Source organism: Oncorhynchus keta, chromosome 11 (genome assembly GCF_023373465.1).
Source record: "Oncorhynchus keta strain PuntledgeMale-10-30-2019 chromosome 11, Oket_V2, whole genome shotgun sequence".
Classification (NCBI taxonomy): domain Eukaryota; kingdom Metazoa; phylum Chordata; class Actinopteri; order Salmoniformes; family Salmonidae; genus Oncorhynchus; species Oncorhynchus keta.
The window spans coordinates 7639840-7662770 of NC_068431.1; the positions used below are offsets into that span (position 1 = coordinate 7639840).

At 45.6% G+C, this 22931-nt stretch overlaps 2 protein-coding genes and 1 long non-coding RNA gene across 25 annotated transcripts in view; 1 reads left to right on the forward strand and 2 right to left on the reverse strand.

Moving 5' to 3' along the window:
• Positions 1 to 5852: 5852 nt before the first annotated feature.
• LOC127933052 (uncharacterized) lies at positions 5853 to 7171 on the forward strand. The gene is made up of 3 exons (XR_008147049.1): positions 5853 to 6145; positions 6316 to 6883; positions 7057 to 7171. It is a non-coding gene; the product is annotated as an uncharacterized LOC127933052 (long non-coding RNA).
• Positions 7172 to 7650: 479 nt separating this feature from the next.
• On the reverse strand, positions 7651 to 10742 carry LOC118376683 (uncharacterized). 20 transcript variants are annotated; one of them, XM_052529339.1, is made up of 6 exons: positions 9772 to 10742; positions 9472 to 9733; positions 8968 to 9433; positions 8584 to 8675; positions 8184 to 8327; positions 7651 to 8115 (listed from the first exon to the last, which is right to left on the reverse strand). In XM_052529339.1, exons 1-6 carry the CDS (start codon positions 10380 to 10382, stop codon positions 7801 to 7803), a joined length of 1890 nt encoding a protein of 629 aa, XP_052385299.1. In that variant the 5' UTR covers positions 10383 to 10742; the 3' UTR covers positions 7651 to 7800. The 20 variants fall into 20 exon arrangements, with proteins under 20 accessions (XP_052385299.1, XP_052385304.1, XP_052385294.1 ...); XM_052529344.1 differs by lacking the exon at positions 8184 to 8327 and having other exon boundaries at positions 7651 to 7917; positions 8630 to 8967; positions 9006 to 9433; XM_052529334.1 differs by having other exon boundaries at positions 7651 to 8327; positions 8584 to 8967; positions 9006 to 9433.
• A 6-nt stretch (positions 10743 to 10748) lies between these two features.
• The window catches only part of LOC127933051 (serine/arginine repetitive matrix protein 3-like), a 208999-nt gene continuing 196816 nt past the window's right edge, over positions 10749 to 22931 (reverse strand). For 3 of the 4 annotated variants that reach the window (XM_052529352.1, XM_052529351.1, XM_052529350.1), the window contains 4 exons: positions 21069 to 21370; positions 14543 to 14818; positions 12911 to 13045; positions 10749 to 11244 (listed from right to left, as the gene is read on the reverse strand). In XM_052529352.1, coding sequence (XP_052385312.1) covers positions 11019 to 11244; positions 12911 to 13045; positions 14543 to 14818; positions 21069 to 21370 — 939 coding nt within the window. In that variant the 3' untranslated portion in view covers positions 10749 to 11018. Of the gene's footprint in view, positions 11245 to 12346; positions 12496 to 12910; positions 13046 to 14542; positions 14819 to 21068; positions 21371 to 22931 lie in introns of all 4 variants that reach the window. The other variant, XR_008147048.1, reaches the window with a different exon arrangement.

Below are 22931 nucleotides of genomic sequence, written 5' to 3' on the forward strand. Positions count from 1 at the left end.
CTGGACGTTTTATTATCTCAAAGGATATATTGTTGCATATCTCAATAGTAAAGAGGCTGGGGGTGTTAGTGTTAAGGTTGAGGATAGGGATAGGGTTGTGGTTGTGGATAGGGTTAGTGTTAAGGTTGTGGTTGTGGATAGGGTTAGTGTTAAGGTTGTGGTAGAGGCTAGGGTTAGTGTTAAGGTTGTGGTTGAGGCTTGGGGTAGGGGTAGGGCTAGTGTTAAGTTTGTGGTTGAGGTTGAGGCTAGTTGTAGGGCTAGTGTTAAGGTTGTGGTTGAGGGCTAGGCTTGTGGTTGAGGGTTAGTGTTGTGGTTGTGGATGAGGCTAGGGTTAGTGTTGTGGTTGAGGATAGGGATAGGGTTAGTGTTAAGGTTGTGGTTGTGGTTGAGGCTAGGGCTAGTTCTAAGGTTGTGGTTGAGGGCTAGGCTTGTGGTTGTGGTTGAGGGTTAGGGTTAGTGTTGTGGTTGTGGATGAGGCTAGGGTTTGTGGTTGTGGATGAGGTTAGGGTTGTGCTATTGTTAGGCTTACGGCTGGGATTAGAGCAAACTTGGGTTGAGGCCTTTTCATAAATTCAACAGCCTTAGACGTATCTATTCCGCAACAAAGCCTCCTTCACTCACGCCGCCAAACTTACCCTAGTAAAACTGACTATCCTACCAATCCTCGACTTCGGCGATGTCATCTACAAAATAGCTTCCAAAACTCTAATCAGCAAATTGGATGTTGTCTATCACAGTGCCATCCGTTTTGTTACCAAAGCGCCTTATACCACCCATCACTGCGACCTGTATGCTCTAGTCGGGTGGCCCTCGCTACATGTACGTCGTCAGACCCACTGGCTCCAGGTCATCTATAAGTCTATGCTAGGTAAAGCTCTGCCTTATCGCAGTTCACTGGTCACGATGGCAACACCCACCTGTAGCAGCACGTGCTCCAGCAGGTATATCTCACTGGTCATCCCCAAAGCCAACACCTCATTTGGCCGCCTTTCCTTCCAGTTCTCTGGTGCCAGTGACTGGAAGGAATTGCAAAATTCACCTAAGCTGGAGACTTACATTTCCCTCACTAACTTTAAACATCAGCTATCTGAGCAACTAACTGATCGCTGCAGCTGTACATAGTCCACCTGTAAATAGTCCATCTGTAAACCTAATCTACCTACCTCATCCCCCATATTGTTTTTATTTACATTTCTGCTATTTTGCACACCAGTATCACTACTTACACACCAGTATCACTACTTACACACCAGTATGACTACTTACACACCAGTATGACTACTTACACACCAGTATGACTACTTACACACCAGTATGACTACTTGTAAGTCGCTCTGGATAAGAGCGTCTGCTAAATGACTTAAATGTAAATGTTACACACCAGTATCACTACTTACACACCAGTATGACTACTTACACACCAGTATCACTACTTGTAAGTCGCTCTGGATAAGAGCGTCTGCTAAATGACTTAAATGTAAATGTAAATGTTACACACCAGTATCACTACTTACACACCAGTATCACTACTTACACACCAGTATCACTACTTACACACCAGTATCACTACTTACACACCAGTATCACTACTTACACACCAGTATCACTACTTGTAAGTCGCTCTGGATAAGAGCGTCTGCTAAATGACTTAAATGTAAATGTAAATGTTACACACCAGTATCACTACTTACACACCAGTATCACTACTTACACACCAGTATCACTACTTACACACCAGTATCACTACTTACACACCAGTATCACTACTTACACACCAGTATCACTACTTACACACCAGTATCACTACTTACACACCAGTATCACTACTTACACACCAGTATCACTACTTACACACCAGTATCACTACTTACACACCAGTATCACTACTTACACACCAGTATCACTACTTACACACCAGTATCACTACTTACACACCAGTATCACTACTTACACACCAGCATCACTACTTACACACCAGTATCACTACTTACACACCAGTATCACTACTTACACACCAGTATCACTACTTACACACCAGTATCACTACTTACACACCAGTATCACTACTTACACACCAGTATCACTACTTACACACCAGTATCACTACTTACACACCAGTATCACTACTTACACACCAGTATCACTACTTACACACCAGTATCACTACTTACACACCAGTATGACTACTTACACACCAGTATCACTACTTACACACCAGTATGACTACTTACACACCAGTATGACTACTTACACACCAGTATCACTACTTACACACCAGTATCACTACTTACACACCAGTATGACTACTTACACACCAGTATGACTACTTACACACCAGTATCACTACTTACACACCAGTATCACTACTTACACACCAGTATGACTACTTACACACCAGTATCACTACTTACACACCAGTATCACTACTTACACACCAGTATCACTACTTACACACCAGTATCACTACTTACACACCAGTATGACTACTTACACACCAGTATCACTACTTACACACCAGTATGACTACTTACACACCAGTATCACTACTTACACACCAGTATCACTACTTACACACCAGTATGACTACTTACACACCAGTATCACTACTTACACACCAGTATGACTACTTACACACCAGTATCACTACTTACACACCAGTATCACTACTTACACACCAGTATCACTACTTACACACCAGTATCACTACTTACACACCAGTATCACTACTTACACACCAGTATCACTACTTACACACCAGTATCACTACTTACACACCAGTATCACTACTTACACACCAGTATCACTACTTACACACCAGTATCACTACTTACACACCAGTATCACTACTTACACACCAGTATCACTACTTACACACCAGTATCACTACTTACACACCAGTATCACTACTTACACACCAGTATCACTACTTACACACCAGTATCACTACTTACACACCAGTATCACTACTTACACACCAGTATCACTACTTAAACACCAGTATCACTACTTACACACCAGTATCACTACTTACACACCAGTATCACTACTTACACACCAGTATCACTACTTACACACCAGTATGACTACTTACACACCAGTATGACTACTTACACACCAGTATCACTACTTACACACCAGTATCACTACTTACACACCAGTATGACTACTTACACACCAGTATGACTACTTACACACCAGTATGACTACTTACACACCAGTATCACTACTTACACACCAGTATGACTACTTACACACCAGTATCACTACTTACACACCAGTATGACTACTTACACACCAGTATCACTACTTACACACCAGTATGACTACTTACACACCAGTATCACTACTTACACACCAGTATCACTACTTACACACCAGTATCACTACTTACACACCAGTATGACTACTTACACACCAGTATCACTACTTACACACCAGTATCACTACTTACACACCAGTATCACTACTTACACACCAGTATCACTACTTACACTACACACAGTATCACTACTTACACACCAGTATGACTACTTACACACCAGTATCACTACTTACACACCAGTATCACTACTTACACACCAGTATCACTACTTACACACCAGTATCACTACTTACACACCAGTATCACTACTTACACACCAGTATCACTACTTACACACCAGTATCACTACTTACACACCAGTATCACTACTTACACACCAGTATCACTACTTACACACCAGTATCACTACTTACACACCAGTATGACTACTTACACACCAGTATGACTACTTACACACCAGTATGACTACTTACACACCAGTATCACTACTTACACACCAGTATCACTACTTACACACCAGTATCACTACTTACACACCAGTATCACTACTTACACACCAGTATCACTACTTACACACCAGTATCACTACTTACACACCAGTATCACTACTTACACACCAGTATCACTACTTACACACCAGTATCACTACTTACACACCAGTATCACTACTTACACACCAGTATCACTACTTACACACCAGTATCACTACTTACACACCAGTATCACTACTTACACACCAGTATGACTACTTACACACCAGTATCACTACTTACACACCAGTATGACTACTTACACACCAGTATCACTACTTACACACCAGTATCACTACTTACACACCAGTATCACTACTTACACACCATCTGCTCATCATCATCTGCTCATCTATCACTCCAGTGTTAATCTGCTAAATTGTAATTACTTTGCTACTATGGCCTATTTATTGCCTCACCTCCTCACGCCATTTGCACACACTGTATATAGACTTTCTTTTTTTCTTCTCTATTGTGTTATTGACTGTACGTTTGTTTATGTGTAACTCTGTGTTGTTTCTGTTGCCCTGCTTTGCTTAATCTTGGCCAGGTCACAGTTGTAAATGGAGAACTTGTTCTCAACTTGTTAACCTGGTTAAATAAAGGTCAAATAAAATTACAATTAAAAAGCAGTGTCTGATATTTTTTTGGAAGCTATTTAAAAAATATATATATTTCACCTTTATTTAACCAGGTAGGCTAGTTGAGAACAAGTTCTCATTTACAACTGTGACCTGGCCAAGACAAAGCATAACAGTGTGACACATACAACAACACAGAGTTACACATGGAATAAACAAGCGTAGTCAATAACACAATGGAGAAAAAAAAGGTAAGTCTAATATACTACATTTTACATTTACATTTAAGTCATTTAGCAGACGCTCTTATCCAGAGCGACTTACAACTATGTACTATATACTATGCTGCATTCATCATATATATTCACAGGTTACTGTAACATACTGTAGGTTGAGTTCATGGACTTGGGAGGAAAAATGAAACAGGCAGTTCTTTGAGGAGCTGGAAAAGTACACCAGGTTACAGAATATCTCAGTCCATCCAGTCTAGATGTTTCCAGACGTGTCATTAAGAAATAAAGAAAATAGTTACATTAGCACCCTCTGCAGGTGGCACATACACATAGCACATCGACGTATTACTTTATGACTCTGGTGTGAATAGTATGTAGAGTTCCAATGTGTTTTTGTTTTTTTTTCATGTCAAAAAAGAGTAGCGATCGAAAGACGACAACACAAGTAGCTCATTTTTCATTGGTTTATATTTATTGTCCTGTATATAATAACTGGTAAACTACAACTAAGGGACTTTTATACAATTCAAAGGTTTAGCATTGTACTCTTAATAACGAAACATGTTTAGATTATGAAAGTAACACCGCATGAGTGACAGGAGGCTTGACAAATGGGAAGACAGGGTCTCTGGCTGCATCATCACCAGCAGCTGTCCCAGCTAGCACATTTGGTTCCTTGGAAGCTGGGGGAACGTACGTTTTAAGTAGTTAAGATTCCTGACGGTTAAAACAAAAACGTTTTGTTATTACTTTCTGAGAATAGAAGTGAAAACTTAGCCTGTTCTGGGCACGTTAATATTTAGGTTGCAGGGTAACCCCTGAAAGCCAGCCTGGGAGTTTTTTTAAATTAACATTCTGAGAACGGAAATTCAAGGATATTTTGAAGGTAATTAAATAACGTTCTGCGAACATGTGTCAGTAAGACTTTTAATAACACTGCTAGTTTAGTTTGGGTTAACTGTTATGAACTCACAGATAGGACACATGGACAGTTATGGGGACCTATCAGCATGGAGACAGGGAACATGATGGGCATCTAGTGGGACTAACTGTGTCTGGGTGCAAGCGTTTTGCTAGCTGGGGCATTTGCCACATACATAGTATAGGTGACCCACTGGCTTGTGAAACAAGCAGACCCTCTGTCTTTGACCTCATGTCAGGTCAGAGCCAGTTACCAGGACACCTCTGGTTAAAAGCAGGGTGTAGGGGATAGATCAGCCTTATACAGCAGGGGCAATGTGATTGGTAACACCGACCACAAACTCGCCCAATCAACACACCTTTGTCTGCAGAGAGCCAATCCAGGACTGGTTTACGAGTTCGACAGTAGGAGTTGGTAGAAGTGGAGCTTTGGAGCCCTGCAGAGTAACAGCCCCTCTAAGACTGTAACTAGGCATCCCCTGCACCAGGAGACAGACAGGTAGCAGCCCCTCTAAGACTGTAACTAGGCATCCCCTGCACCAGGAGACAGACAGACAGGTAACAGCCCCTCTAAGACTGTAACTAGGCATCCCTGCACCAGGAGACAGACAGGTTTGCAGCCCCTCTAAGACTGTAACTGGAGACAGCCCCTGCACCAGGAGACAACAGACTGGGTAGCAGCCCTCTAAGACTGTAACTAGGCATCCCCTGCACCAGGAGACAGACAGGTAGCAGCCCCTCTAAGACTGTAACTAGGCATCCCCTGCACCAGGAGACAGACAGGTAGCAGCCCCTCTAAGACTGTAACTAGGCATCCCCTGCACCAGGAGACAGACAGACAGGTAGCAGCCCCTCTAAGACTGTAACTAGGCATCCCCTGCACCAGGAGACAGACAGGTAGCAGCCCCTCTAAGACTGTAACTAGGCATCCCCTGCACCAGGAGACAGACAGACGGGTAACAGCCCCTCTAAGACTGTAACTAGGCATCCCCTGCACCAGGAGACAGACAGACAGGTAACAGCCCCTCAAGACTGTAACTAGGCATCCCCTGCACCAGGAGACAGACAGGTAGCAGCCCCTCTAAGACTGTAACTAGGCAGCCCCTGCACCAGGAGACAGACAGACGGGTAGCAGCCCCTCTAAGACTGTAACTAGGCATCCCCTGCACCAGGAGACAGACAGACAGGTAACAGCCCCTCAAGACTGTAACTAGGCATCCCCTGCACCAGGAGACAGACAGGTAGCAGCCCCTCTAAGACTGTAACTAGGCATCCCCTGCACCAGGAGACAGACAGGTAGCAGCCCCTCTAAGACTGTAACTAGGCATCCCCTGCACCAGGAGACAGACAGACGGGTAGCAGCCCCTCTAAGACTGTAACTAGGCATCCCCTGCACCAGGAGACAGACAGACGGGTAACAGTCCCTCTAAGACTGTAACTAGGCAGCCCCTGCACCAGGAGACAGACAGACGGGTAGCAGCCCCTCTAAGACTGTAACTAGGCATCCCCTGCACCAGGAGACAGACAGACAGGTAACAGCCCCTCTAAGACTGTAACTAGGCAGCCCCTGCACCAGGAGACAGACAGACAGGTAACAGCCCCTCTAAGTAACCCTGTGTAAGAGCATTATATATCAATCAGGTAAGCGATTGAAAACCCGGCCCCCATAGAAACCAGCTATTAAAGGAAGCAGAAGTTTCATGACAAAAAAAAAAGGATTTGGGTTAAAACATCAATTGACGTTCTGTATGTTCATAGATGAGAACGTGTACATATGCAGCAATTCCCCATTAAATATTAACATCTCAACAACACGGTTCTTCAAATTGTTTTTAAAAACATTCGATGAGACAAAAAAACAAATAAATAATCAAATAACATAAGAAATAGATAAATAATTGGAATAAATAACTGAACAAATAGCTGTGGATAAAAGATAGACCCACATGATCGCATGGATGCTTTTGCAGAAAATATCTTTAGAAAGAGCATCTTCACAGAGCGACTTCACATCACTGGTCATTGAGCAAGAGGTCTGGACATAATAAATAGTGGAATAAGGAAGAGAGGAAAAAGTACATGATAATAATGTTTTGCCTCAGTGTGTGATGACAGGTCAGGAATGTCAGGGACATGTTCGGTACCAAAATGTTCTCGATCGTTTCAGATAGAAATACCACAAATAGGGCCGACGTGATTCCTTATTCTACATCTCAGAGATCCATGTTTGTTCTACATAGCATACTTCTATTTGAATGTGCCCCAAGTCTAGGGGGGCAGGGACAGATGCACCCTGGGACCTGTAGTACTGCACCCTGGGACCTGTAGTACTGTAGTGGCAGGGGCAGGGGCAGGGACAGATGAACCCTGGGACCTGTAGTACTGCACCCTGGGACCTGTAGTACTGTAGTGCCAGGGACAGATGCACCTTGGGACCTGTAGTACTGTAGTGGCAGGGGCAGGGACAGATTCACCCTGGGACCTGTAGTACTGTAGTGGCAGGGGCAGGGACAGATGCACCCTGGGACCTGTAGTACAGCACCCTGGGACCTGTATTACTGTAGTGGCAGGGGCAGGGACATATGCACCCTGGGACCTGTAGTCCTGTAGTGGCAGGGGCAGGGACAGATGCACCCTGGGACCTGTAGTACTGTAGTGGCAGGGGCAGGGGCAGGGGCAGATGCACCCTGGGACCTGTAGTACTGTAGTGGCAGGGGCAGGAACAGATGCACCCTGGGACCTGTAGTACTGTAATGGCAGGGGCAGGGACAGATGCACCCTGGGACCTGTAGTCCTGTAATAGCAGAGATAGGGACAGATGCACCCTGGGACCTGTAGTGGCAGGGGCCGGGACAGATGCACCCTGGGACCTGTAGTCCTGTAATTGCAGGGACAGATGCACCCTGGGACCTGTAGTACTGTAATGGCAGGGGCAGAAGGACCCTGGGACCTGTAGTCCTGTAATGGCAGGGGCAGGGACAGATGCACCCTGGGACCTGTAGTACTGTAATGGCAGGGGCAGGGACAGATGCACCCTGGGACCTGTAGTGGCAGGGGCAGGGACAGATGCACCCTGGGACCTGTAGTCCTGTAATGGCAGGGGCAGGGACTGATGCACCCTGGGACCTGTAGTCCTGTAGTGGCAGGGACAGGGACTGATGCACCCTGGGATGTGTAGTCCTGTAATGGCAGGGGCAGGGACATATGCACCCTGGGACCTGTAGATGCAGGGGCAGGGACTGATGCACCCTGGGACCTGTAGTCCTGTAATGGCAGGGGCAGGGACTGATGCACCCTGGGACCTGTAGTCCTGTAGTGGCAGGGGCAGATGCACATGCACCATGGGACCTGTAGTGTCAGGGACAGATGCACCCTGGGACCTGTAATGGCAGGGGCAGGGACTGATGCACCCTGGGACCTGTAGTCCTGTAGTGGCAGGGACAGGGACAGATGCACCCTGGGACATGTAGTGTCAGGGACAGATGCACCCTGGGACCTGTAGTCCTGTAATGGCAGGGGAAGGGACAGATGCACCCTGGGACCTGTAGTCCTGTAGTGGCAGAGGCAGGGACAGATGCACCCTGGGACCTGTAGTCCTGTAAAGGCAGGCAGCTCTCTGGTACAAGCAGCAGTCTTCCTCCTTTCTGTTTCCTCCTCAGCAGTCTTCCTCCTTTCTCCTTTCTGTTTCATGCACCCTGGGACCTGTAGTACTGTAGTGGCAGGGGCAGGGGCAGGGGCAGATGCACCCTGGGACCTGTAGTACTGTAGTGGCAGGGGCAGGAACAGATGCACCCTGGGACCTGTAGTACTGTAATGGCAGGGGCAGGGACAGATGCACCCTGGGACCTGTAGTGGCAGGGGCAGGGACAGATGCACCCTGGGACCTGTAGTCCTGTAATAGCAGAGATAGGGACAGATGCACCCTGGGACCTGTAGTGGCAGGGGCAGGGACAGATGCACCCTGGGACCTGTAGTCCTGTAATTGCAGGGGCAGGGACAGATGCACCCTGGGACCTGTAGTACTGTAATGGCAGGGGCAGGGACAGAAGGACCCTGGGACCTGTAGTCCTGTAATGGCAGGGGCAGGGACAGATGCACCCTGGGACCTGTAGTACTGTAATGGCAGGGACAGATGCACCCTGGGACCTGTAGTGGCAGGGGCAGGGACAGATGCACCCTGGGACCTGTAGTCCTGTAATGGCAGGGGCAGGGACTGATGCACCCTGGGACCTGTAGTCCTGTAGTGGCAGGGACAGGGACTGATGCACCCTGGGATGTGTAGTCCTGTAATGGCAGGGGCAGGGGCAGGGGCAGGGGCAGGGGCAGGGACATATGCACCCTGGGACCTGTAGATGCAGGGGCAGGGACTGATGCACCCTGGGACCTGTAGTCCTGTAATGGCAGGGGCAGGGACTGATGCACCCTGGGACCTGTAGTCCTGTAGTGGCAGGGGCAGATGCACATGCACCATGGGACCTGTAGTGTCAGGGACAGATGCACCCTGGGACCTGTAGTCCTGTAATGGCAGGGGCAGGGACTGATGCACCCTGGGACCTGTAGTCCTGTAGTGGCAGGGACAGGGACAGATGCACCCTGGGACATGTAGTGTCAGGGACAGATGCACCCTGGGACCTGTAGTCCTGTAATGGCAGGGGAAGGGACAGATGCACCCTGGGACCTGTAGTCCTGTAGTGGCAGAGGCAGGGACAGATGCACCCTGGGACCTGTAGTCCTGTAAAGGCAAGCAGCTCTCTGGTACAAGCAGCAGTCTTCCTCCTTTCTGTTTCATCATCATGCCAAGTCACCATCAAATAACAAGCCTCTTCCAAAAAAAATCACATAGAATATACAGTGCATAGTTTACAAGCCAGAACTTACAGTTTAGAATCATCTATACATCCTGATATATCACTTCCCTTCTGCATGCTAAATCGTCAGCCATCTTTTCTTTTGTTCTTTATCGCATCGGTTTTGATCTCTCTGGTTCCTAAGCATAAGTGTCTTTGGGGAAATGACGTAATGACATTGGAGGAAGAATTGCCCAGTGCTGTTTTGATTTGATTTGATTTCTTTCTCTCACTTGTATCTCTTCTTTTCATCTTCTTTGACAAACTCTGTGGAAGTGTCCCAATGCTGGAACTTTTTTTTTTTTTTTGGGCGGTTTACTTTTGCTATGCAGAAACATATAGAGAAAGTGCTTACAGAATTGTTCTTTATCAATTATTTTCTAAAAGCATGATCTGAAAAATGTTATTTTAAATAAGTGCCTGTGTGAAGACAAATCGATATTTCAGATCCAGGCTCTGGTTAACGCTGGTATACAGAGATGGAGACTGAGGATGGTATAAAAAACAGAGAAGGTCTGACCCTGTGTTTGGGCCAATCAGGGACGCAGCCCCCCCAACTCCCCTCTCTCTGTCTCTCTCTCTCATCAGAAGCCGGGGCTTTCATAGCTGCTGCGACTGTAGTTGCTGTGGCTCCTGGGGCTGCGTGAGCGGCTGTGGCTCCTGGGGCTGCGTGAGCGGCTGTGGCTCCTGGTGCGGCTGTGACTGCAGCTGTAGCTGCGGCTGCGACTCCTCCCTGAATGGGAGGGGCTTGACATGGAACTGGAGGAGGAAGGGCTGGGGCGGTAGTACGGGATAGGCCGCTTCCGAGCGCTGAGGAGAGGAGAGGGTAGGAGATTAGACAGTACATAAAGCACTTGTAGGAGTTAGTTAGTGTGAGGAGGACCAGCACATTGACAGCTGACCAGAGAACGTGTTTTCTTGTCTCTGTTACAGTATGGTCCAGTAGGAATGCTGTACGTTTTGCAACGTAATCCATTTTTTAAATACTCTTAGAATTTAAATATTCAAATGTATTTAATTTAAAAAATATATATATAAATAATCCACGTACAAGTCAAATCTATAACATGTTTGAATCTTCATAAAAGTTCAAAATAAATAAAAGTTAAGGCACTTGGTCAGCTGTCATCAAAAGCAGACCAGAGAAATAGGCATACTGTCGTTATCGTTGTATTTATTACTATAGTTATAGCTGTGGTTGTTTCTGTAGTTATTATTGTATTTATTACTGTAGTTGTTTCTGTGGTTGTTACTATGGTTATTAGGTGGTAGAGTCAGATTGAGAGGTGCTGAAAGAGAGCAGATGCATATGTTAGTTAGTAGGCATCCACACACACACACACACACACACACACACACACACACACACACACACACACACACACACACACACACACACACACACTTCAATGGGTTAAAAGCGCTGAGATTGCCTTGTTAGTGGACATCCTCAAGGTGCAACCTAAGTGACATTTGCAGAAGTTGAGATGTATGAGAGGTTGCTGCTGGTAAGTTAAGAGCTGTTAGCCACACAAAAAGGACAGGAAGATTATCTGAAGGTTTAGCCATCTGTTAGCCATTTAGCAATCACAAATCAGATGTTTTAACGATCTAGGAACGACGTAAGCTCTATCAAGGTGCTTCTGCTACTGAATGAGAATTCACTGGAAACATCTCAAAATAATTTCTGTCGATCCACAATTTGGGACAACGGCCAAGTTCAAGGAATACATTACTGACCAAGATGAAGGCCTTGATAGCACCTTCATCAAAAACACCTGTGTTATAACATTAGTGGATATCTGACTGTTTCTCAAGTGCTTGTGTGAGTTTATTCAAACGGCTTTACAAAAAGAAAAGAGGATAGAAAGAAGGAGAGAGACTCGAGGGAAAGGAGAGGCAGCAGGGTTACTCTTGGGAAGTTTGTTCTGTTGGTTAGCTGCTTCACCGGACTTCAGACAGGAGAACTAGGAGAGTCCTGCTGCACGGCAACTGTTACCACAGTAACCTAGCCTGCAGCTCAGCAGCATTCTGTTGTCTTGGCTTCCAGGGGGACTCTTCCTTTGTACAGGATTGACAGAGGAGTGACAGAACCAGCATTTTATCGAAAAGCACTCCACACATATTCTGGGAAATACAATTGAATCATATTATTGCTAATGTGTGCCATCGCTCAGCTGTGACAAATCCCGTCTATAATAAAGTTTGTACACTTCTATAGTATAAATACAAGTCATCCGAAATAATATAACATTTTCAGTTCCACTTGATTAAGGATAAAACACACACTATGTACATAAAATAACCCCACATTTACAGTAATTATGCTGAGTATTCACAATCAAATTGTTGAGAAAAACCAAAGACAAGCTGAGAGGGAGAAACCTTGACAATCTCTCCCATAGATGTCAGTGTTACAATTGTATTCTGCTTTCACTGAGGGAACGCGGCAAAGATACTGTAGATCTTCTGTTACCTGGTGATCCTGCGAGCCTCCATGAAGCTGGGAGAGTCTCGTCTCCTCTTCCTGATGGGAGAGTAGCTCCTGGAACGACGGTGAGCACGGTCAGCGTCAGAGTGGTGAGGACTGTCTCTGTCCTTAGCGGAAAAACTGAAAAATACACAGAAATTGTCATGTGTACTGGACAGGCAAAACAAACAACAAATGTATGAAAAAAGTCATGTTTGTGTCAAAATAAAATCACTGGGGAGCTAAACTAAACAAGTTTCTAGTAGACCTAAAACCAAGAGGTTAATCTGGCCTTCCAGGTAGGTTAACCAATATCCACAGACTAGTAAGTAACCCTTCCTCTTGGTGGTAGGTTAACTGTCATCCACAGACTAGTAAGTCTCCTTCCTCTAGGTGGTAGGTTAACTCTCATCCACAGACTAGTAAGTCTCCTTCCTCTAGGTGGTAGGTTAACCAATATCCACAGACTAGTAAGTCTCCTTCCTCTAGGTGGTAGGTTAACTCTCATCCACAGACTAGTAAGTCTCCTTCCTCTAGGTGGTAGGTTAACTCTCATCCACAGACTAGTAAGTCTCCTTCCTCTAGGTGGTAGGTTAACCAATATCCACAGACTAGTAAGTCTCCTTCCTCTAGGTGGTAGGTTAACTCTCATCCACAGACTAGTAAGTCTCCTTCCTCTAGGTGGTAGGTTAACTCTCATCCACAGACTAGTAAGTCTCCTTCCTCTAGGTGGTAGGTTAACTCTCAGCCACAGACTAGTAAGTCTCCTTCCTCTAGGTGGTAGGTTAACTCTCATCCACAGACTAGTAAGTCTCCTTCCTCTAGGTGGTAGGTTAACTCTCAGCCACAGACTAGTAATTCTCCTTCCTCTAGGTGGTAGGTTAACCAATATCCACAGACTAGTAAGTCTCCTTCCTCTAGGTGGTAGGTTAACTCTCAGCCACAGACTAGTAAGTCTCCTTCCTCTAGGTGGTAGGTTAACTCTCAGCCACAGACTAGTAAGTCTCCTTCCTCTAGGTGGTAGGTTAACCATTATCCACAGACTAGTAAGTCTCCTTCCTCTAGGTGGTAGGTTAACTCTCAGCCACAGACTAGTAAGTCTCCTTCCTCTAGGTGGTAGGTTAACTCTCAGCCACAGACTAGTAAGTCTCCTTCCTCTAGGTGGTAGGTTAACCATCATCCACAGACTAGTAAGTCTCCTTCCTCTAGGTGGTAGGTTAACTCTCAGCCACACACTAGTACGTCTCCTTCCTCTAGGTGGTAGGTTAACTCTCAGCCACAGACTAGTAAGTAACCCTTCCTCTAGGTGGTAGGTTAACCATCATCCACAGACTAGTAAGTAACCCTTCCTCTTGGTGGTAGGTTAACTATCATCCACAGACTAGTAAGTAACCCTTCCTCTTGGTGGTAGGTTAACTATCATCCACAGACTAGTAAGTAACCCTTCCTCTTGGTGGTAGGTTAACCATCATCCACAGACTAGTAAGTAACCCTTCCTCTTGGTGGTAGGTTAACTATCATCCACAGACTAGTAAGTAACCCTTCCTCTTGGTGGTAGGTTAACTATCATCCACAGACTAGTAAGTAACCCTTCCTCATGGTGGTAGGTTAACTCTCAGCCACAGACTAGTAAGTCACCTGGAATTGTTCTGTCTGGCATGGACGTGGAGAGACTTGGCCTTGCTGGGGCCTCTCTCTCTGGAGGCAGAGCATGATGAGGACCGTCCTGAGCTCCAGGAGCTGCTGCGCTGGCGGACACCGACACCGCCACCGCCCCGCCCCCGAGACTCACTCTTCTTGGTGCCTGACCCAGACGCATGGTGGTGCCGCCCTGGGGATGCAGACAGCCTCTGGTGATGGGCCTGTCCGCGACCCCCACGGCGGTGACGCTTGGAAGAGTGGGATCTTTTAGTCCTGGAGGTAGATGGGTAACGAGTATCATTTGATTAGTGGTAACAGAGAAAAGATGGCGGTCATGGTGGATAACTTTAGTAGGTTTTACTTATTTGTATTTTTTATTTAACCTTTATTTTACTAGGCAAGTCATTAAGAACAAATTCTTATTTAACAATATAAGGGACGCATGAGTCACTGATGTGATCTTCCTGTCTGGGTTGACGCCCCCCCTTGGGTTGTGCCGTGGCGGAGATCTTTGTGGGCTATACTCGGCCTTGTCTCAGGATGGTAAGTTGATGGTTGAAGATATCCCTCTAGTGGTGTGGGGGCTGTGCTTTGGCAAAGTGGGTGGGGTTATATCCTTCCTGTTTGACCCTGTCAGGGGGTGTCATCGGATGGGGCCACAGTGTCTCCTGACCCCTCCTGCCTCAGCCTCCAGTATTTATGCTGCAGTAGTTTGTGTCGGGGGGCTAGGGTCAGTTATATCTGGAGTACTTCTCCTGTCCTATCCGGTGTCCTGTGTGAATTTAAGTATGCTCTCCCTAATTCTCTCTTTCTCTCTTTCTTTCTCTCTCTCGGAGGACCTGAGCCCTAGGACCATGCCTCGGACTACCTGATATGATGACTCCTTGCTGTCCCCAGTCCACCTGGCCGTGCTGCTGCTCCAGTTTCAACTGTTTTGCCTGTGATTATTATTATTCGACCATGCTGGTCATCTATGAACATTTGAACATCTTGGCCATGTTCTGTTATAATCTCCACCCGGCACATCCAGAAGAGGACTGGCCACCCCACATAGCCTGGTTCCTCTCTAGGTTTATAATCTCCACCTGATACAGCCAGAAGAGGACTGGCCACCCCACATAGCCTGGTTCCTCTCTAGGTTTATAATCTCCACCCGATACAGCCAGAAGAGGACAGGCCACCCCTCATAGCCTGGTTCCTCTCTAGGTTTATAATCTCCACCCGATACAGCCAGAAGAGGACAGGCCACCCCTCATAGCCTGGTTCCTCTCTAGGTTTATAATCTCCACCCGATACAGCCAGAAGAGGACTGGCCACCCCACATAGCCTGGTTCCTCTCTAGGTTTATAATCTCCACCCGATACAGCCAGAAGAGGACTGGCCACCCCACATAGCCTGGTTCCTCTCTAGGTTTATAATCTCCACCTGATACAGCCAGAGGAGGACAGGCCACCCCTCATAGCCTGGTTCCTCTCTAGGTTTATAATCTCCACCTGATACAGCCAGAAGAGGACAGGCCACCCCTCATAGCCTGGTTCCTCTCAAGGTTTATAATCTCCACCTGATACAGCCAGAAGAGGACTGACCACCCCACATAGCCTGGTTCCTCTCTAGGTTTCTTCCTAGGTTTTGGCCTTTCTAGGGAGTTTTTTCTAGCCACCGTGCTTCTACACCTGCATTGCTTGCTGTTTGGGGTTTTAGGTTGGGTTTCTGTACAGAACTTTGAGATATCAGCTGATGTACGAAGGGCTATATAAATACATTTGGTTTGATGTATATATATATATACACACAGTACATTCAGAAAGTATTCAGACCCCTTCCCTTTTTCCATGTTTTGTTACATTACATCCTTATTTTAAAATTGATTAAATAACTAAATGTCCTCATCACTCGACACACAATACCCCATAAGGACATCACAATACCCCATAATGACATCACAATACCCCATAATGACATCACAATACCCATAATGACATCACAATACACCATAAGGACATCACAATACCCCCATTATGACATCACAATAACACATAATGACATCACAATACCCATAATGACATCATACCCCATAATGACATCACAATACCCCATAAGGACATCACAATACCCCATAATGACATCACAATACCCCATAATGACATCACAATACCCATAATGACATCACAATACCCCATAATGACATCACAATACCCATAATGACATCACAATACCCCATAAGGACATCACAATACCCCATAAGGACATCACAATACCCCATAATGACATCACAATACCCATAATGACATCACAATACCCCCATAATGACATCACAATACCCCATAATTACATCACAATACCCCATAATGACATCACAATACCCCATAATGACATCACAATACCCCATAATGACATCACAATACCCCATAATGACATCACAATACCCCATAAGGACATCACAATACCCCATAATGACAAAGCAAAAACAGGGTTTTAGAAATGTTTGCAAATGTATTAAAAATTTAAAAAAACAGAAATATGACATTTACATAACTATTCAGATCCTTGGCTCAGTATTTTGTTGATGAAGCACCTTTGGCAGCGATTACAGCCTCGAGTCTTCTTGGGTATGACTCTACAAGCTTGGCACAGTTGTATTTGGGGAGTTTCTCCCATTCTTCTTTGCAGATCCTCTCAAGGACATTCAGATACTTGTCCAGAAGCCACTCCTGTGTTGTCTTGGCTGTCTGCTTACGGACGTTGTCCTGTTGGAAGGTGAGCCTTTGCTCCAGTCTGAGGTCCTGAGCACTCTGGAGCAGGTTTTCATCAAGGATCTCTCTGTACTTTGCTCCATTCATCTTTACCTCAATCCTGACAAGTCTCTCAGTCTCTGTCGCTGAAAAACATCCCCACAGAATGATGCTGCCACCACCATGCTTCACCGTAGGGATGGTGTCAGGTTTCCCCAGACATGACGCTTGGCATTCAGGCCAAAGAGTTCAGTCTTGGTTTCATCAGACCAGAGAATCTTGTTTCTCATGGTCTGAGAGTCCTTTAGGTGCCTTTTGGCAAACCACAGGAGGGCTGTGAAGTGCCTTTTACTGAGGAGAGGCTTCCGTCTGGCCACTCTACCATTGAATTTGTATTTATTTATTGTTATTTAACCATTATTTAAGTCAATTAAGAACAGATTCTTATTTACAATGACGGCCTACTCCGGCCAAACCTGGACGACGCTGGGACAATTGTCCACCGCCCTATGGGACTCCCAATCATGGCCGGTTGTGATACAGCCTGGATTCAAACCAGGGTGTCTGAAGTGATGCCTCTAACACTGAAACACAGTGCCTTAGAACGCTGCACCACTCGGGAGCCCCATAAAGGCCTGGGGGATTGGTGGAGTGCTGCAGAGATGGTTGTCTTTCTAGAAAGTCCTCCCATATCCACAGAGGAACTCTGGAGCTCTTTCAGAGTGACCATCGGGTTCTTGGTCACATTCCTGACCAAGGCCCTTCTCCCCTGATGGCTCAGTTTGGCCGGGCAGCCAGCTCTAGGAAGAGTCTTGGTGGTTCCAAACTCTTTCCATTTAAGATTGGTGGGGGCCAGTGTGTTCTTGGGAACGTTCAATGCTGCATACATTTTCTGGTACCCTTCCCCAGATCTATGCCTCAACACAATCCTGTCTCGGATCTCTACGGACAATTCCTTCGACCTCATGGCTTGGTTTTTGCTCTGACATGCACTATCAACTGTGGGACCTTGTATAGACAGGTGTGTGCCTTTCCAAATCATGTCCAATCAATTGAATTTACCACCGGTGGACTCTAATCAAGTTGTAGAAACATCTCAAGGATGATCAATGGAAACAAGATGAGCTCAATTTCAGGTCTCAAAACAGAAGGTCTGAATACTTATGTAAAGAAGGTATTTCTGTTTTTTATTTGTAATAAATTTGCACAAAAAAAACTGTTTTCGCTTTGTCATCATGCAGTATTGTGTGTAAAAAAAATGTGGAAAAAGGAAAGGGGTCTGAATACTTGGAGTGGACTGTTTATATATTATTTACGTTTTTGTTTATATTTGTGTTATTCTTGCTGCAGCACTCTCAGCACCCCAGCTTCCCACAACTATGTTGGTTATGGTCTGGGGAGTGCATTTTCCTTGTATGGTTTCGGTCCATTTGTAGAATCTATGCCAAGGTGTATGAAAGCTGTTCTGGCAGCTTGTGGTTGCCAAGGTGTATGAAAGCTGTTCTGGCAGCTTGTGGTTGCCAAGGTGTATGAAAGCTGTTCTGGCAGCTTGTGGTTGCCAAGGTGTATGAAAGCTGTTCTGGCAGCTTGTGGTTGCCAAGGTGTATGAAAGCTGTTCTGGCAGCTTGTGGTTGCCAAGGTGTATGAAAGCTGTTCTGGCAGCTTGTGGTTGCCAAGGTGTATGAAAGCTGTTCTGGCAGCTTGTGGTTGCCAAGTTGTATGAAAGCTGTTCTGGCAGCTTGTGGTTGCCAAGGTGTATGAAAGCTGTTCTGGCAGCTTGTGGTTGCCAAGGTGTATGAAAGCTGTTCTGGCAGCTTGTGGTTGCCAAGGTGTATGAAAGCTGTTCTGGCAGCTTGTGGTGGCCAAGGTGTATGAAAGCTGTTCTGGCAGCTTGTGGTGGCCAAGGTGTATGAAAGCTGTTCTGGCAGCTTGTGGTTGCCAAGGTGTATGAAAGCTGTTCTGGCAGCTTGTGGTTGCCAAGATGTATGATAGCTGTTCTGGCAGCTTGTGGTTGCCAAGGTGTATGAAAGCTGTTCTGGCAGCTTGTGGTTGCCAAGTTGTATGAAAGCTGTTCTGGCAGCTTGTGGTTGCCAAGGTGTATGAAAGCTGTTCTGGCAGCTTGTGGTTGCCAAGGTGTATGAAAGCTGTTCTGGCAGCTTGTGGTTGCCAAGGTGTATGAAAGCTGTTCTGGCAGCTTGTGGTGGCCAAGGTGTATGAAAGCTGTTCTGGCAGCTTGTGGTGGCCAAGGTGTATGAAAGCTGTTCTGGCAGCTTGTGGTTGCCAAGGTGTATGAAAGCTGTTCTGGCAGCTTGTGGTTGCCAAGGTGTATGAAAGCTGTTCTGGCAGCTTGTGGTTGCCAAGGTGTATGAAAGCTGTTCTGGCAGCTTGTGGTTGCCAAGGTGTATGAAAGCTGTTCTGGCAGCTTGTGGTTGCCAAGGTGTATGAAAGCTGTTCTGGCAGCTTGTGGTTGCCAAGGTGTATGAAAGCTGTTCTGGCAGCTTGTGGTTGCCAAGGTGTATGAAAGCTGTTCTGGCAGCTTGTGGTTGCCAAGGTGTATGAAAGCTGTTCTGGCAGCTTGTGGTTGCCAAGGTGTATGAAAGCTGTTCTGGCAGCTTGTGGTTGCCAAGGTGTATGAAAGCTGTTCTGGCAGCTTGTGGTTGCCAAGGTGTATGAAAGCTGTTCTGGCAGCTTGTGGTTGCCAAGGTGTATGAAAGCTGTTCTGGCAGCTTGTGGTTGCCAAGGTGTATGAAAGCTGTTCTGGCAGCTTGTGGTTGCCAAGGTGTATGAAAGCTGTTCTGGCAGCTTGTGGTTGCCAAGGTGTATGAAAGCTGTTCTGGCAGCTTGTGGTTGCCAAGGTGTATGAAAGCTGTTCTGGCAGCTTGTGGTTGCCAAGGTGTATGAAAGCTGTTCTGGCAGCTTGTGGTTGCCAAGGTGTATGAAAGCTGTTCTGGCAGCTTGTGGTTGCCAAGGTGTATGAAAGCTGTTCTGGCAGCTTGTGGTTGCCAAGGTGTATGAAAGCTGTTCTGGCAGCTTGTGGTTGCCAAGGTGTATGAAAGCTGTTCTGGCAGCTTGTGGTTGCCAAGGTGTATGAAAGCTGTTCTGGCAGCTTGTGGTTGCCAAGGTGTATGAAAGCTGTTCTGGCAGCTTGTGGTTGCCGAGGTGTATGAAAGCTGTTCTGGCAGCTTGTGGTTGCCAAGGTGTATGAAAGCTGTTCTGGCAGCTTGTGGTTGCCGAGGTGTATGAAAGCTGTTCTAGCAGCTTGTGGTTGCCAAGGTGTATGAAAGCTGTTCTGGCAGATTGTGGTTGCCAGACATCCTTTTAAGACATTTATGTTGGTGTTTCCTTTATTTTGGCAGTTACCTGTAGTCGCTTGAAATACAATGTTATCCACAGTAATTTATTTGAAACTCTGTTTTTTTTAAAGTATGCTCTCTCTTGTATTTAGAACATTGTGGTTGGATAAGAAAAAAACGATCATAATAATGGAATGATTTTAGATTTGGTTTAGCCTCTTGGGCTTGGGAGCAGCCCCCCGACTCAAACAATTGACCAGTCACATTTATTTATCATTCAATTTTTTTGGTGGGGATTTTTTTATGAATTGGTTACCCAATCAGTGCACTACCGGTCATGTAATAAATTTGAAAAATTAAGTAACTTTTTTTTTACTGCTTCTTGGGCTTCCATGGGCCGGTGCTCAGGGGTTTAAACTCCAGTAATTCCCTGCATTAATCCGGCCCTGTCAATGGTAAAGGTTATGTCAGTATGACCGGTCCAATCTCTCTGCTTACTTCTTCTGGTGAGAGCTCTTTTCTCTGTGAGGATGCAGGTTATGTTGAGAGTGGGCGGAGTCACTGCTGTGAGTCGGTGAATGGAAGCGCTTCCCCTGGACTCTGTGACCTCCCCATCTCCCTGATGACCCCAGGTCCGTCGTCTGCCTGTCCTCCCCATGTAAGGCCTCTCCAGCCTGGGCAGCAGTACTTCCTGGGGCCCTGTAGAGGGCAGTGTGGGCCTTGTTCTCTCCTCCTCTCAGTTGTGGCAGTATCGTGGTCGACTGGGCTCCCGGAGAAACAGCAGTCAGCATTCTCAGCTTCTGTAGAGAGATGATAACCAACAAACGGAAAAAAAAGAACCAAAGACAAAACAGAAGAAAGGGGAAGAAATGGCCTTAGAATTTGTCACAGTGGAGGGTTTGAGTGCTACGGTGTACTTGCCAAAAGAGGGTCAACATCTAAAAGAAAAGATCTAGGTCTTTTTCTTGATATGGCTCATAGACAGTCCTCTATGGTACAACGCATGCAATACTTTGGCATGCAAAACCATAATGAGACGAAGAAATCATAATCCCAATAAGAAACAAACAAAAAAAAATAGAAGAGGGAGAGGAAGAATGGTAAACAATATCAAATGAACAAATAAAGTTAAAGAGCAGAGAGGAGAACAGAGAAGAAAAGAGAGAGGAGAGTAGAGAGTTACAGTAGATAGAGTAGAGAGAGTTACAGTAGAGAGAGAAGAGAGTTACAGTAGAGAGAGTAGAGAGTTACAGTAGATAGAGTAGAGAGAGTTACAGTAGAGAGAGTAGAGAGTTACAGTAGAGAGAGTAGAGAGTTACAGTAGAGAGAGTAGAGAGTTACAGTAGAGAGAGTAGAGAGTTACAGTAGAGAGAGTAAATAGAGTTACAATAGAGAGAGTAGAGTTACAGTACAGAGAGTAGAGTCACAGTAGAGAGAGTTACAGTAGAGAGAGTTACAGTAGAGAGAGTAGAGAGTTACAGTAGATAGAGTAGAGAGAGTTACAGTAGAGAGAGTAGAGAGAGTTACAGTAGAGAGAGTAGAGAGTTAGAGTAGAGAGCTACAGTAGAGAGAGTAGAGAGTTACAGTAGATAGAGTAGAGAGAGTTACAGTAGAGAGAGTAGAGAGAGTTACAGTAGAGAGAGTAAAGAAAGTTAAAGTAGAGAGAGTAGAGTTACAGTAGAGAGAGTAGAGAGAGTTAAAGTAGAGAGAGTAGAGAGTTACAGTAGAGAGAGTAGAGAGTTATAGTAGAGAGAGTAGAGAGAGTTACAGTAGAGAGAGTAAATAGAGTTACAATAGAGAGAGTAGAGTTACAGTACAGAGAGTAGAGTTACAGTAGAGAGAGTTACAGTAGAGAGAGTTACAGTAGAGAGAGTATAGTTACAGTAGAGAGAGTTACAGTAGAGAGAGTAGAGATAGTTACAGTAGAGAGAGTTAAAGTAGAGAGAGTAGAAAGTTACAGTAGAGAGTTACAGTAGAGAGTTACAGTAGAGAGAGTAGAGTTACAGTAGAGTTACAATAGAGAGAGTTACAGTAGAGAGCTACAGTAGAGAGATTAGAGAGTTACAGTAGAGAGAGTAGAGAGAGTTACAGTAGAAAGAGTAGAGTTACAGTAGAGAGAGTAGAGAGTTACAGTAGAGAGAGTAGAGTTACAGTAGAGAGAGTATAGTTACAGTAGAGAGAGTTACAGTAGAGAGTTACAGTAGAGAGAGTAGAGAGTTACAGTAGAGAGTTACAGTAGAGAGAGTTACAGTAGAGAGTAGAGAGTTACAGTAGAGAGAGTAGAGTTACAGTAGAGAGTTACAGTAGAGAGAGTATAGTTAAAGTAGAGAGAGTATAGTTAAAGTAGAGAGAGTAGAGAGA

Bases quoted from the DNA above. Each gene is read 5' to 3' on its own strand.
- LOC118376683 (XM_052529330.1), bottom strand. From the start codon at position 10,382: ATGATGATGAAACAGAAAGGAGGAAGACTGCTGCTTGTACCAGAGAGC. The intron at 9,734-9,771 runs GTCCCAGGGTGC...CTGCCACTACAG, and splicing joins CTGCCATTACAGGACTACAG to GTCCCAGGGTGCATCTGTCC. The intron at 9,434-9,471 runs GTCCCAGGGTGC...CTGCCACTACAG, and splicing joins CTGCTATTACAGGACTACAG to GTCCCAGGGTGCATCTGTCC.